Source organism: Anolis carolinensis, chromosome 3 (genome assembly GCF_035594765.1).
Source record: "Anolis carolinensis isolate JA03-04 chromosome 3, rAnoCar3.1.pri, whole genome shotgun sequence".
NCBI lineage: Eukaryota > Metazoa > Chordata > Lepidosauria > Squamata > Dactyloidae > Anolis > Anolis carolinensis.
The window spans coordinates 172,272,583-172,289,186 of NC_085843.1; the positions used below are offsets into that span (position 1 = coordinate 172,272,583).

The 16,604-nt window shown below is 45.5% G+C and overlaps 1 protein-coding gene across 3 annotated transcripts in view; it reads right to left on the minus strand.

Moving 5' to 3' along the window:
* The window catches only part of chat (choline O-acetyltransferase), a 93,227-nt gene that overhangs the window by 10,782 nt on the left and 65,841 nt on the right, over positions 1 to 16,604 (minus strand). For all 3 annotated transcript variants that reach the window (XM_062975809.1, XM_003223257.3, XM_062975810.1), the window contains 2 exons: positions 16,372 to 16,513; positions 14,227 to 14,289 (listed from right to left, as the gene is read on the minus strand). In XM_062975809.1, coding sequence (XP_062831879.1) covers positions 14,227 to 14,289; positions 16,372 to 16,513 — 205 coding nt within the window. The remainder of the gene's footprint in view (positions 1 to 14,226; positions 14,290 to 16,371; positions 16,514 to 16,604) is intronic.

Here is a 16,604-nt window from a genome sequence, read left to right on the forward strand (position 1 = left end):
GGGAGCTTAGACTAGTATGCGATTATCGGGTTCTTAACAAGCACACCATTCGTGATAGATACCCGCTACCTTTGATTTCGGAGTTACTATCGAGAGTGCAAGGGGCTAAGATCTTTACTAAACTTGATCTACGGGGGGCGTATAACTTGATTAGAATACGGGAAGGTGACGAATGGAAGACGGCATTTAACACGTGCTTCGGATGTCACGAGTTCCGTGTGATGCCTTTCGGATTATGCAATGCACCTGCTGTCTTCCAAAGATTCATAAATGATGTATTTAGGGATTTAATTGATCAATTTGTAGTGGTTTATTTGGACGATATATTAATTTTTTCTAAGGATAAAAAGGAACATCAGCAGCATGTGAGACAGGTATTACATCGTCTACGGGGTAATGGGCTTTTTGCTAAGGCTTCCAAATGTGTTTTTCACGTGTCTGAAGTTGAGTTCCTGGGACATGTAGTTTCGGGAAAGGAACTAAAAATGGACCCGCACAAAGTTGATGCGGTCAACTCGTGGCAAGAACTCAAGTCTAAAAAGGATGTACAGCGATTCTTGGGGTTTGCTAATTACTATCGAGAGTTCATTCCAAACTTTGCCAAACTTACTGTACCTTTAACGCAACTCTTACGTAAGAAGCAACCGTTTGTGTGGGGACGGGAGGCTCACGATGCGTTTCTACAGTTGAAATCTAGTTTCCAAGCTGATAATATACTAATCCATCCAGACATTGATAAACCGTTCATTGTAGAAGCAGACGCTTCTAGTTATGCGTTGGGGGCTGTATTATCTCAAAGGGATTCATCAGGGACCTTGCGTCCCTGTGGATTCTACTCCAGACAACTAACACCTTTCGAACAAAATTACACCATCTGGGAGAAGGAATTGTTGGCTATCAAGGTGGCTTTTGAGGTGTGGCGGCACTGGTTAGAGGGCGCACGTCATCAAATTGTGGTCAGATCTGACCACAAGAATTTAGAACATTTACAAACTGCCAAGAAATTGAATCAACGTCAGATTCGATGGGCCTTGTTTTTCTCTAGGTTCAACTTTAAGGTTCAGTTTGTGGAAGGGAAAGTAAACCTACGGGCGGATGCATTATCTCGTAAACCTGAGTTTAAAACTTGCGAGCAAACAGTGCGTCAGACAATATTGCCTACTGCCTCTTTATGCGTGGTAGAAAACGAGGCTGGTTTACACGCTCAAATTCTAGAGGCTCAGAAGAACGATAACTGGACTCAAGAGCAACTCATATTACTTTCGGTAGGGACTCGTACTGTGCTGCCTCATTTACAGGACCAGGAGGGGGTATTGGTACGTAATGGACAAGTTTATGTACCGTGCACTCAGGTTAGAAGTCATTAGGGCACATCATGATGAACCGATGGCTGGGCATTTTGGCAGGTTTAAGACTGTACAACTCATTACCAGAAACTATTGGTGGCCTAAAATGCGACAGGACATTCTCCGTTTTTGTGATAGCTGTGCAGTATGTCAGCAGAGTAAGACGTCTCTCGGGCGCCCTAGGGGATTATTATCTTCCTTGCCTGTTCCTGAGAGACCATGGCAGATTATCTCCATGGATTTCATTTCTGACTTGCCTAGGTCAGGGGGTTATACATGTATTTGGGTGGTGGTGGATCTATTTTCTAAAATGGCTCATTTTATACCTTGTTCAACAATTCCAGCGGCTCCTACATTGGCTTTACTGTTTACCAAGCATATTTTCCGTTTGCATGGGGCTCCTGAGGTTATTATCTCTGACAGAGCTCCTCAATTTGTGTCTCATTTTTGGAGGCATTTCCATGAGTGTTTGGGAACCAAGTTGAATGTCTCCTCTGCTTTTCATCCACAAACGGATGGACAATCTGAGAGGGTTAATGGGTTGTTGGAGCAGTATTTACGTTGTTTTTGTCTAGAACAACCAAGTGCTTGGGTAAAATGGTTATCGGTGGCTGAGTTCGCCTATAATAACGCCGTGCATACGTCTAGTCAACACACACCATTTGAGTTAACTTATGGTTTCCATCCGCGGGGAGGGGTGGCGCCGTCGACCATTGTGGTTTCCTCTGATCCGGTGTACCGTTCCTCTGAAATGGCTGCCTTACATGATGTTGCTCGTCGGTTGTTATTAGAAGCTAAGGCAGCGCAGAAGACTCAAGCCGACCGCCATAGACAAGCCGGGGAGGAGTTGGAGGAAGGGGATCTGGTTTGGTTATCCTCTAAATATATTAAACATGCTGGGGGAAAGTTTGCGCCACGGTATTTGGGACCTTTCCCTATTGTTAAAAAGATTTCTACTGTGGCATTTCGATTGCGCTTGCCATCGTCTTTTAAGATCCACCCTGTCTTTCATCGTTCTTTATTGAAGTTGGATACTTCTGGGCGCCGTAACGCTGTAGTCGAGGAGATCACTGCTGTGTCTCCACCTTTGGAAGAGGAGGCCTTTGTGAGAGGGGATAGTGTTATGGTTGAGCCTTCTGGCTCCGATACTAGGAGACGAGGTCGTAAGACTCCTCGAGAGTCAGACTCTTTTGAGGAGCGCGAAAGGAAACGGCTCCGAGACTTATTTGCAGAACCAACAGACGAAGACTCCTTTGAGGGTTTTACCGAGGGAATGGAGGAAGAGATGGTTAGCTCAGAGGAGGATGATATGGAATGGACTCGTGGGAGGGAGGATTTGGGTGTCACCGGCAATGATAGCATGGGACAACAAGTTAAACATGAGCCAACAATGTGATGCGGCTGCTAAAAAAGCCAATGGTATTCTGGCCTGCATCAATAGGGGAATAGCGTCTAGATCCAGGGAAGTTATGCTCCCCCTCTATTCTGCCTTGGTCAGACCACACCTGGAATACTGTGTCCAATTTTGGGCACCACAGTTGAAGGGAGATGTTGACAAGCTGGAAAGCGTCCAGAGGAGGGCGACTAAAATGATTAAGGGTCTGGAGAACAAGCCCTATGAGGAGCGGCTTAAAGAGCTGGGCATGTTTAGCCTGCAGAAGAGAAGGCTGAGAGGAGGCATGATAGCCATGTACAAATATGTGAAGGGAAGTCATAGGGAAGAGGGAGCAAGCTTGTTTTCTGCTGCCCTGCAGACTAGGACACGGAACAATGGCTTCAAACTACAGGAAAGGAGATTCCACCTGAACATCAGGAAGAACTTCCTCACTGTGAGAGCTGTTCGACAGTGGAACTCTCTCCCCAGGGCCGTGGTGGAGGCTCCTTCCTTGGAGGCTTTTAAGCAGAGGCTGGATGGCCATCTGTCGGGGGTGCTTTGAATGCGATTTCCTGCTTCTTAGCAGGGGGTTGGACTAGATGGCCCATGTGGTCTCTTTCAACTCTACTATTCTATGATTCTATGATTCTATGGAGGCGACTGGCGGGTTGCAGGATCGGACCCATGGACGGGCTGGAGGGATGGAGCGGGATCCACAGCTGGGGATGCTGTGGGGCGTAGTCAAAGGTGTTTTAGCTCTGATGAGGATGATGATGAGGAGGCACCTGGAATTAGGATAGCAGCTGACAGCGATGAGGAGTTATGAACTGGCATAAAATGGGGTTTAGGATCAATGGCTAATTGCGTTGGGCAAGGTAATCTGGACGAACGCTTGGGCTCTTGTTGGGGAACTTCCTGAAGACGGGTGTGCTTCGTTGCTGGATACGTAAGTTACCAAGGACACTGGGCATAGACGGCGGGAGGAACTGTGTGGGGTTTTTCTGTGCAACTTGTGTTTAATCTTGATAGCTTGGACCTCCGTCGTCTTTTTGACGGACATTATTTGCCTACTCTGGATTGACGCTGGACTGACTGACTGACTACGACTCTGGACTATCCCTTCTGTGGCTTTCGGTAGAACTTGTGGAACCTCAGACGTCTGCGCTCGGCTTTCGACCTCGGACCGGATTGGGACCCTGCTGACTGCCGTTACCCTGATTGATGTGCCTGGACCTGGATTTCGCTCGTTGCACGGAGGAGTAAACAGCCTGAGTTACTCATCTGTAGCTCTTGAGTAGCAGAGGGGAATCTGCTGCTAGGTTTTGTGTTCGTTTTGACCTTTTGTTTACCAGTTTTTGTTTGTTTAATTGCCAGGCTGAAGTAAGCACTTTTGATCTAACCCGGATTAAACTTCTGTTTAATCCGGTTTATTCTTTTGAACTGTTTAAACTCAAACGAAGCTATTTTTGTTACTTTTCACACTGAAGTTAAGTGTTTGCCTAGTCCTTTGTTTCCTACGGGCAATTTTTAGTTCTGTAACCTCAATAAACTGTGTTGTATTCTATTTGGTGGCGTTCTGTCTTTGACATTGTAACTTTGCTAACAAGAAGGGGCAATATTTTTTAAAGTAACGTGATTGACTTAAACTGAAACCTAAGTATTAATTTAATTTCAGAATGAGTGAATGAACGAAATAGAAAGCAGTGATAAAGAGCCAGCCGTTTCCTAGCTGATCCTTTCCTCGATGCTTACTTCCCCCAAAACTAGTGTTGGTTTCTGTCCCTAAGTTGAAGAAGTACAAGCTTTAAGTCACAAGATACAAAGATATAGATTAATGGTGGGAATCATGCAGTCGCTCTGGGATTTAACAGACTGTGGGTTTTCCATTGAAAGAAGTGCATTAATATATCATGGGGTTTGCATGTTCAGAAGTGATTTAATAGATCCTGGGTTTCCCATTGAATGAAATGGTTTAAAGACATATGTGTTCTGTTTCTTTCTTACTGTGTTTCCTCGTTGTTGTAATTACTATATTGAATATTTTTAAAGTACTGTAATACCAGATTTATTTATTTATTTTTTAAAATCCACTTCCCTGTTATTGTTTTTTTAAAAAGACATTCTGGCTCTGCAGGATCAAAAAGATGTTTTTACATTTCTCAATTTGGAGAGAGGTCACAAACTGTGCAAGATCTGCCAAACAAGGAGAAGAAGAAAGACAGAATAAGAAGGTAAGACAGTGAGGCTAAGGAATGTCCCACAGATTGGGAGGAGTCATCCCTCTGCCATGGGATAAGTCAAAGATTCATTATTTTATTAGATACTAGCTTGGGTACCCAGCATTGCTTGGGTTATTTGGAAAAGTTAATTTTTAATTATACGAAATGCATAAAGTTTTGGATTAACTACAACTAACATCATGCCCAGTTAACCCTGAGAAATTCCATCAGTACTTAAAATTTGTTATGTTGGGAAGTTTGCTCTAGATGCATCACCGGTGGGGTTCATTATGCCCTTTGGCTGTAGGGTAAACTACAACTCCCACTGTGGTGAGTCAATCCCCTCAAATCCCTCCAGTAGATTGAGTTAATCATGAGGGCTCTGTTTGCCAAGTTTGGACCAGGTCCATGATCGGTGGAGGTCACAGTTTCTCTGGTTGTGGGTTGTAAAGAGGTGTGAAGTTTTTAGTTTACAGATGTCATGTTTAATTGCATTTTAAAAGTCATGTTTAACTATGTTTGAAAGGGTAAGTATTAGAGTTACCAGTGCGTGGGGGATGGTAGCCAGCTCAGCATTCTGAGGCAGGTTGCTATAGTAACAAGGGCGGAGCCAACCGCCGTTTGGAAAAAGGAGGGAATGTTTTGAAGAGAGTTAGTCTGTGCTCTGTTGAAGCTCAGGGAAGACTGATCCTAAGTTAGGGGATCAGGGATACTCAATTGGTGTGATGACCCATGGGCCTTGTAGTCCTGCTCAGGACATTGTAATTCCTGATGAAGATGAAAACTTGGGTTTTTTACCTTCCCAGTCTGAACTGGATTCCTCTCAGCCAGATCTTTCCCAGGCAGATCTGGGAACCTTGCACCTGCAAGAAAGTTGTCTCCCAGAAGTATGTCAAACAAGCCCAGAGCCTACTTCTCCCGTATTCTTGCGCCGGGAGTTTTGTAAACAACAGAGAAGTTTGGATTCAGCTTCGCGCAGGAGTGCGAGGATTGCAGCTAAGAATGTGGCCAATTAAGACTGCTTCTCGTGAGAATCTTTGGGGAGTCTCACATCTGGTCTCAGAGTTAGCTTTCGGTTCTGATTCCCAGAGAACTGCTTCGGCGGGAAAGCTAGACTCTATTTAGGTGTTTTACCCGCGTAGTAACTTCGCGGAGTCAATTCGTCAGCCTACGGAGCGAGTTGTGTTTGGACAGCGCGCTCCGATTCAAGCCTCGCTCCTGCTCAAGCCTTGCCTAGCTATCCAGCCTTCGCCTTGCTTCCCAGCCTCTGTTTATCTACGGACTTTGCCTTGTTTCCCAGGATCAATCCTTGCCTTGTTCCACGGATTTATCAAGTTATTCCACGGACCTTGTTCTTGTTCTTAGTTACCTTGTTCCACGTTCAAGCCTTGTTTCAAGTATCAAGTTATTTCCTAGCCTCGCTCAAGTTTCATGGACTAAAGGACCTTGTCATCTCCCCTCACTTTGCTTGGCAAAGTGAGTGTTTCGGTTATTGGATTACAACTTTGGACCTTAATATTTCTTATTGGACATTGCTTTTTTGGACTAATTCTGACCTTTCCTGAAAGGTCTAATTCTGGACTATTTTCTACACTTGTTTTTATTAACTTTATATATTCCTACAATAAAGATATTAGATAGATTCTGGCCTCTGTGTATGGTTATTGGTGCTCTGCAGCCTGGGTCGTGACAGTTTGACTCCGCCACCCTAAGCACCAATTAACCTCGGCCAGAATGTCTACCGGAGTCGTACCTGGGCCGAGCGGCCAGCCGATTACCTACACCATCGACAAGGAAGAGGTGGACCGAATCCGTGATAAGCTCAATGCACAGGATGGAGAAATAAGGGGTTTGAAGGAACGCGGTGTTCGTCTTCCGGCCATGGCGTTGCCAACCAAGTTTACTGGAGAAGCTTCTAAGGTTCATGTCTTCCGTCGCCAATGTCAAGCTTATCTGGAGGCCCGTGCTGCCGAGTTTCCCCAAGAAGACATCAAAGTGGCATGGGTTTACAGTCTTCTAGACGGGCCAGCGGCCAGCTGGGCGACGGCACTGTTCGACCAAGCCTCTCCACACCTAAGATCAGCGCAACACTTCTTGGACCACCTCAAGGAGACTTGGGGAATCGAGGACAATTTGGAGGCAGCCGGTCACAAACTCCGTCGCCTTTTCCAAGGAGACAGACCTATGTCTCAGTATATAGCCGAGTTCCGAGTGCTGGCCCACAACACCGGCTGGAACGATGTAGCCCTCAGGGGACAATTCCGGGAGGGTCTCAACATTGAAATGCTGGAAGAAATCTCCAAGGTGGATCCTCCCCAGACCCTCGAGGCACTCATTGATCAATGTTTACGGGCTGAAGTCATGATTGCCAACAGGAAACAGTGGGTTCGAGGCCAGGGCAGTAGAGCCGGGGCAAAACCCCCCGCTCCCGCCAGCGTTCAGCCACGTCCGGTGTGGAGACCCCCACCGCCAACCCCATACCCCAGAGGAGGCGAGGAGGTGCCGATGCAGTTGGGCAATGTGCGTCCCAGACTAGATGCCGCCGAGAAGGCCCGTCGTCAACGCTTAAACCTCTGCTGGTACTGCGGGAACGGGGGCCACTTCGCCAGAGAGTGCCCAGCCAAAGGGAAGCCTGCCGCCCGTCTTGCGGCGGCGTCCTCCACGGAGACGAAGGCGTCTGAGCCGACTGGCACACAGCCGGCGGGGGAAGCCAACGACCGGGTGTAGAGAGGCTCGCCAACCCGGTCAAAAAATCCATCCAAGAGCCGCCAACCGGGGTCCTGTTCCTTCTCGTGGTCACATTATGGTCAGCAAAAGGGGACCCGTCATGATCCACGCCATGATAGACTCTGGAGCTACCAACAATTTCATCGATAGAGAGTATGCCGACTCTCTGGGATTACAATATCATGATTTCAAGAATGCCCGTGTGGTGCAAGCCATAGACGGCCGTCCCCTCAAGACGGGCCCCGTAAGTCAGTGGTCGGTACCCACCAGGATGTGGATAAGGGAACATATGGAAGAGATTTCCTTCTTTGTTACCGAGGTCCCCCATTTCCCTGTGATTTTGGGAATTCCATGGCTGACTCTCCACGACCCTAACATCTCCTGGTCCAACAGAGAACTGCAGTTTGCTTCACCGTACTGCCAAAACCATTGCCTCGTAGCCAAGGTATGCCATGCCACAGACACCGAGCCCATCATCACCTTGCCAAAGAAGTACTCCGAGTATTGGGATGTATTCAATGAGAAAGAAGCCGAAAAATTACCCCCACATAGACCTTATGACTGCGCCATTGACTTGGTGGAGGGGGCCCCGATCCCGCGAGGGCATCTCTACTCCCTGACTGAACCAGAGCAAGAAGCTCTCAGGGAATTCCTAGAGACAAACCTTCGCAAGGGATTCATCAGACCCTCTCAATCCCCAGCCGCCTCCCCAGTGATGTTTGTGAAGAAGAAGTCAGGGGAACTACGCTTGGTGGTGGACTACAGAGCATTGAACAATATCACCAAGCGGAACAGCTATCCCCTGCCCTTAATCTCGGATCTACTGGATCGGCTTCGAGGAGCCAAGGTTTACACCAAGCTGGATCTTCGGGGGGCTTACAACTTAGTTCGCATCAGGGAAGGGGACGAGTGGAAGACCGCCTTCCAGACCAAATTCGGATTATTTGAGTCCCGAGTTATGAATTTCGGTTTATGCGGAGCCCCCGCAACGTTCCAGCATTTTGTCAATGACATTTTTCAGGACTATCTAGACAGGTTCTTGATAATCTACCTGGACGATTTTTTGGTGTTTTCCAGATCACAATCAGAACATGAGAACCACGTCAAAATGGTGTTACAACGATTGCGGGATCATGGACTTTATGCCAAGCTGGAAAAATGCGCTTTTGATCTACAAGAGGTAGATTTCCTTGGTTACCGCATCTCGCCTCTAGGGCTTTCCATGGATCCAGCCAAAGTTTCAGCAGTATTGGAATGGCGGGCGCCAACTAACAAGAAAGAGGTGCAGCGTTTCTTGGGGTTCGCGAACTACTACCGCAAGTTCATTCCAGATTTTGCCCGCTGGTCCGACCCCATCACTAGCTGCATCCGTGGAAAGCAGCCTTTCCGCTGGACTGATCAAGCAGAGAAAGGGTTCCAGCAACTAAAGAAACTATTCACCTCCCAGCCAATTCTACAGCACCCAAATCCTGGAACCCCTTTTGTGGTGCAAGCGGACGCCTCTGATGTGGCAATTGGGGCTGTACTCTTACAACCGGTGGGAGATCACCTCCACCCCTGTGCCTTTTATTCTCGTCAACTAACCACACCAGAGAGGAATTACACCATTTGGGAAAAAGAACTACTGGCCATAAAGGCAGCCTTTGAAACTTGGAGACATTGGCTAGAAGGGGCCAAATTTCCCATTGAAGTCCACACTGATCATCGTAATCTAGAACATCTAAGAACTGCCCGCAAACTAAATCAGAGGCAGCAACGTTGGGCTTTATTCTTTGAACGTTTCAACTTCCAGATCCATTATGTGACCCCAGCCCAAACCAAGCAAGCAGACGCCCTGTCACGTAAACCGGAATACGCTGCAGGACGCAAGGAGACCTTTGAATCCCAACTGCTACAACCTGAGAACTTTGCCACGCTCACGGTGGGGAACACCAAATCCATTCCCATTGGTTCAACTTCCCCTACTCCAGGACCCATCTGTGCTCAAGAAATCAGGGCTAGTCAGCAAGCAGATGCCTGGGCGCAGGACCAACTTCGCCAAGGTCTGCATTTCCCCTTTTCGCTTAAAGATGGGCTGCTCTGCTATAGAAATCATGTTTATATCCCACCCGGACCGGGCAGGGAAAAAGCGCTTCGTCTGTGTCATGACTGCAAACCAGCAGGACACTTCGGACTATTTAAAACTATGCATTTGATCCTAAGGGATTTTTGGTGGCCCAAGATCCGCAAGGATGTGGAAAAATATGTCAACACCTGCCCAGTATGCCAGCGCTCCAAGATACGAAGGGAGAAGCCCTCAGGGCTTTTACACCCCCTTCCTACCCCATCTCGCCCATGGGAAATAATTTCCGCGGATTTCATCACTGACCTACCACCTTCCTGTGGATTCACCACGATCTTAGTGGTGGTGGACCTATTCACCAAGTTAGCCCATTTCATTCCCTGCGAAGGCCTCCCCACGGCCAAGGAAACTGCGGATCTATTTCTTCAACATGTTTTCAGACTACATGGATTGCCCAAGAGTTTAGTCACAGACCGTGGATCTCAATTCACCTCTCGTTTTTGGAAGGCACTACAAAAACTATTGGGCATAGACTCTCGCTTATCTTCAGCTCATCATCCCCAAACAGATGGGCAAACGGAGCGCACCAATGCCACTTTGGAGCAGTATCTTCGCTGTTATGTAAACTATCAACAGGACAATTGGGCTTCTCTGTTACCACTGTCTGAGTTTGCCTACAACAATGGAGTTCAAGCTTCTACAAAAGAAACGCCGTTCTTTGCAAACTACGGCTTCCATCCACGTTTCTTCCCCCCTGTCATTGAAACTTCAGAGGTTCCCGCAGCAGAGGATTGGCTGCAGGAACTCACAGCGGTGCAACAACTTTTGCTCCAGCAACTGGACCAAGCCAAGGAGGACTATAAACGCCACGCTGACAAACATCGCCAGCCGGGCCCCGAAATCAAGGTAGGAGATCGGGTTTTCCTGTCCACTCGCTTTCTGCCCTCCCACCGCCCTTGCCGGAAGTTAGATGCCCGTTTCATTGGTCCCTATCCAGTGGTGGCGCAATTAAACCCCGTGACTTTCAAACTCCAACTTCCGCGTTCAATGCGCATTCACCCAGTGTTTCACCGTTCCCTGCTCCTTCCGGCGGATGGTGTGCGACCTGATACAGACCAACCGGCCCCCCCTCCTGTTTTGATGAATGGGGAGGAGGAGTTCGAGGTTGAGGACATTTTGGATTCTCGCTTTCACCGCCGCCGCCTACAATATCTCATTGACTGGGTGGGTTTTGGCCCTGAGGAACGCTCTTGGGAAGACGCCTCCACAGTCCATGCTCCTGATCTAACCCGTCGCTTTCATCAGACCTATCCCACCAAACCACGACCTCGCGCCTCGGGGAGAGGGCCCCAGTTTGGGAGGGGCCTTGAGGAGGGGGATAGTGTGATGACCCATGGGCCTTGTAGTCCTGCTCAGGACATTGTAATTCCTGATGAAGATGAAAACTTGGGTTTTTTACCTTCCCAGTCTGAACTGGATTCCTCTCAGCCAGATCTTTCCCAGGCAGATCTGGGAACCTTGCACCTGCAAGAAAGTTGTCTCCCAGAAGTATGTCAAACAAGCCCAGAGCCTACTTCTCCCGTATTCTTGCGCCGGGAGTTTTGTAAACAACAGAGAAGTTTGGATTCAGCTTCGCGCAGGAGTGCGAGGATTGCAGCTAAGAATGTGGCCAATTAAGACTGCTTCTCGTGAGAATCTTTGGGGAGTCTCACATCTGGTCTCAGAGTTAGCTTTCGGTTCTGATTCCCAGAGAACTGCTTCGGCGGGAAAGCTAGACTCTATTTAGGTGTTTTACCCGCGTAGTAACTTCGCGGAGTCAATTCGTCAGCCTACGGAGCGAGTTGTGTTTGGACAGCGCGCTCCGATTCAAGCCTCGCTCCTGCTCAAGCCTTGCCTAGCTATCCAGCCTTCGCCTTGCTTCCCAGCCTCTGTTTATCTACGGACTTTGCCTTGTTTCCCAGGATCAATCCTTGCCTTGTTCCACGGATTTATCAAGTTATTCCACGGACCTTGTTCTTGTTCTTAGTTACCTTGTTCCACGTTCAAGCCTTGTTTCAAGTATCAAGTTATTTCCTAGCCTCGCTCAAGTTTCATGGACTAAAGGACCTTGTCATCTCCCCTCACTTTGCTTGGCAAAGTGAGTGTTTCGGTTATTGGATTACAACTTTGGACCTTAATATTTCTTATTGGACATTGCTTTTTTGGACTAATTCTGACCTTTCCTGAAAGGTCTAATTCTGGACTATTTTCTACACTTGTTTTTATTAACTTTATATATTCCTACAATAAAGATATTAGATAGATTCTGGCCTCTGTGTATGGTTATTGGTGCTCTGCAGCCTGGGTCGTGACAATTGGTCATCTTGAGTCAATTTAAAATAAGTTTGGTGGCTTATTTTAAGATAGTCTGTGCCCTACTGAGGTACAGAGAAGGCTGATCCTCAGTGAAGGGATCAGGGAGGCTCAAATGTTTGATTTTTGAGTCAGTTTGAAATAAGTTTGGTGGCTTATTTTAAGGTAGTCTGTTTCCAGATACGGAACAGATAGTCTGTGATTGAAATTCACAGGGTGACTGCAGGTTAAAGCAGTAAAGGAGGAAGTAGTATTTTAAAGTTTGAAACATCTCAATATAGCTTTGCAACTGTTAATCTAAGTGCCTCTAAAGAAGTTACTGTAACCATTAAGCTTGTGCCTGAATAAACGTGTTATTGTTCTTTCTACCATCTAAGCTTCTGCCATATATATATTACTATCAAAAGCAAACAAGAAGAAAGAAGAAAAACAAAAATTAAAAGGTCTCCTCTCTAAGTAGCCAGTGGCTACATCTTCCAATAGTGGTGGCAAGAGTTGATAATCCCCTTAACATATGGTGGCCACATTATAAACATCTTTACCTTTGGTGGCAGCTTTTAAATAAAACATCTTTAATAACTGGTGGCAGCGGATATAAAATATATAACAATAATATAAATATAATTAATTAATAGAAACTCCTCCACATCATTGCAATTTGGTGGCAGCGGTGGGATAAAAAGATTCCCCTCTGCCTGAAAAGAACCTCAGTCGTTCATAGCTCTTTGCATGGGTGAATTACAACTCCCAGAAAGGAGGGCCAATTCCCCCCAAGTTTGGTCCAGATCCATCAGTGTTTGGGTTCACAGTACTCTCTGGATGTAGGTGAACTACAACTCCCCCAAATCAAGATGAATTTCCCCAAAGAAATCTAGTAGCTGATCAATTCCTCTGTTTGGTATGTGCCATAGAAAAGAATAGGAAAGCGTTATGGGAGAGGCAGTGGGTGGGGTCATACAAATGCCACATGAATGGAGAGAGAGAGAAACACTGGGGTGCCTGTGTTGGAGGAAAAACAAAAAATCCAGGATGAAATTGTCCCCGTATGAAAGCCTTAACTTAGGTCGTTGGCAGTATTTGGTGTTTGGGGAGGACATTGGCAGGGCTCTTGGACATGTTTACAGTGATCTCTATAACCTGCAATGTCATTGGAGGGAGGGCCATTGGTGTCTCCTGTGTAGTGGGAGCTATAGCTGTTTGTGGAAGTGGGAGCTTATCTGTGGAAGTGGACACCCAGTCACACACATACATACATATTTTCACTTTTAATATGTGTATAGATGGGAAGAAGAGATGTGAGTGTGGTGGAGTGGGTATGTATCCAATATGTATCAATTGCTTATCGGGCCTTCTAAAACAATGGATTGCCTACTTAAAAGGCGTTTTCTATGGTGTGTGTGATAAGGTCCTTCAACTTCATATTTCAAGGGCAAAATATCTATGGAATGTTATAAGTTCAAACTCAGGCTTTAAAAATGACTATACATTGAAACAACTTAAATTTAGCTCATTAACTGCAACACTTTACAATGTCAGTATGATTTTTGTGAGCATCGCTTTGTGTTTTGAGAATTCAGTAGAAATTAAGTACATTTCAGTAGCATCATGCTAGTGTTTGTGTAGGTTGGCTCTAAATTATTAGTAATGTACACGGACACTTCATCTTAAAACAGAGATCAACCCTCAGAAGGTTATTACGGTTGACCTAGGGATGTCAAATGAAAATAAATGGTTATTATTTTTCATTCAAGAATGCTCATATTTCATACTCAGCATTGTCTACAGTGTCCTTCAAAACAGAAATTACATGCTTGCTAATAAATGCAACAATTTTGTGGCTCATATTACACACATGCCACATCTGGATACTAGGTGATACTTGTATAATAATTCTAAGATTTATATAAAGTCATTAACACAATTTATGTTGGGTAAGGATTTTTGTGTGTACATATTTCTCATTCTGTGTAAATATGTATAGAATGATGACAGTACTGTAGATATATAAATATAGGAAGGTGATAGCTCACCATTCAGTATCTGACACTATAAAATGGAAATAATTTAATGGCATAACTGTACCATACTATTATATGTTTGTCTGGAAAGATTTTTTAAATGAAGCTGAATTAATATTTTGCTTACCAAAATAGTGTAATTAGTCTGAGCAGTTATAGCATCCTTGAATCGCTGCATTTTCTCAAAGTCCTGTGGGTGAAAAGAAAAAAATAAAATATTTTAAAAGAAATACTTCCATAATTGAATGGGAATAAACTGTGGTAACACAACACAATGTATGGTTTGTCTACTTGAGGTCAAGACTGTGCATGTTTCCCAGAAGGAACTTCCAGTGGGTTTACTCCTTACTAGTAATTTTTATAAACTAATCTGATCTACAACCCCCAAGTAATATGTGGGTTGTAAAAAAATAAAACACCCCATACTGTCCCAATTTTATAGGGATAAGGAAAAGGTAAAGGTTTCCCCTTGATATTAAGTTTAGTTGAGTCCAACTCTGAAAGGTGGTGTTCATCTCAATCCCTAAGACGAAGAGCCGGTGTTGTCCGTAGATGCCTTCTAACTACCACCAATTCCTCAATACTTTATTTCCCATACCACCATACTTCGCCACAGCAAAACGTGGCCGGGCACAGCTGGTTCTATTTATAAGGAGCCTCTGGTGGCCTAGGGGATAAAAGCCTTGTGACTTGAAGGTTGGGTTGCTGACCTGAAAGCTGCCAGGTTCGAATCCCACCCGGGGAGAGTGCGGATGAGCTCCCTCTATCAGCCCCAGCTCCATGAGGGGACATGAGAGAAGCCTCCCACAAGGATGGTAAAACATCAAAACATCTGGGCCTCTCCTGGGCAACGTCCTTGCAGACGGCCAATTTTCTCAGTCCAGAAGCAACTCCGGTTGCTCCCAATACAAGAAAAAAATAAAATAAAACAAGATCGGCAATTGTGCAGGACGCAACATTTATTTCCATAACTGAGTTGTTGTATGTCTTTCGGGCTGTGTGGCCATGTTCCAGAAGTATACTTCTGGAACATGGCCACACAGCCCGAAAGACATACAACAACCCTGTGATCCCGGCCATGAAAGTCTTCGACAACATATCTCCATAACTACCTTTAATTTGCCATTTCAATGTAAAATAGACACCTGGGAGGTGCTGGGAGGTTTTCAGTGGGTGAGAAAGCCAGCATGCTGCACTTGTGGGTTTTTTTTTTGTGGAAATGTGAAATATTGCATCCAAATCAGCCCAATTTTAATCAGGTTTTAAGGAAGAGGAATCAAGAAGCTTTTGGGAGGAAACATCAGGGATGTAAAGTGGAGTTCCAGAGCCATGTTGTCTTAACCCCTGCTGTAAAACAAATCAATCCTACCCGAAGGAAGGCTAAGAGAAGTGAGAGCAACAGTGTCTCTCTCTTATATTCCTACATCTCTTAGAAGCAATAATCTCCAGGCATAAAGATCTTGAAATATTTTAAAAGAATCTTACAGGATTGTTTTTATTGAATCTGAAAAAAATGACTTTAAATGCTAGGACATAGAAAAATTACCAGTGGGAGTGGGAATAAACCCAGCTCAAGTAAAACACCCCGCTGAGTTCATTTGTAAATTGAGCAGTGCTGAATTGCTTTATGTGGGGGGGGAAAGTGCATGGTTTATTATGAATGTGTATAAGAATGCTCTGGGTGAACTATTCAATGTAGAAAAGCAGCTTGGAGAGACAATTTTGTGCAACAGAATGGGCGTGCATTTGTGCACTTTTTACTGCTCTGAGTGCTTATTCCCTGCAAGATTCTGGAAGCATGTTTGCATCTAGAATTACATGTGAATGCATATATGTGAATGAGAGAGCAAGCAAGTATCTGCATAGGTTGGCTAGTACAATCTGAAACTGCAAAACTGGAGAAAGGGTTAATCCTGTTTCCTCTTTCCTCTTTACCTATCATTTGAGTTTTGTATTTCTTGGTACCTGTCAAGCCCACATATTTCCACAGAACTCCAGTAGCCTCTGGACCTTCTACTTTCCCTCTTTGCTTTCACTGCCTGTTCACCTCTCCTTTCTAAAGAATCAAGCAAAGATAGGAGGAGATGTAGCCTCCAAAAGGTCATAAAGATTGGGTACAGAAGAAAAGAACAAGTAGATAGAGGTTAGGCAGGAGTGAAAAAGAGGCAGGCCTATCCTTATTGTCTTTGTGTCTCCAAAACCAAGGCCAAGTGGTATTCCAATAGAAGGTGGGGTGGGACTGGTGGCTGGAGCAATAAGGGTATCCACATACCTGTAGAGATAACTTCTTATCTATCATCCCTTTTGCAAAAGCTAATGCTTCAGGAGTTGCAGAACGGATGTTGTCTACTCTGCCTTCTTCAAACCGGCGTATGGACGCACTCTCATAGGTAGGAACAAGTCTCCCATGCAATCTGCAAGGAAAAATAATTAGTATGGACTCTTCAATGCGAACCCCTTTTCTAGAGCAGGAGACATATCTTAATGACCCATTGGCACAATTGT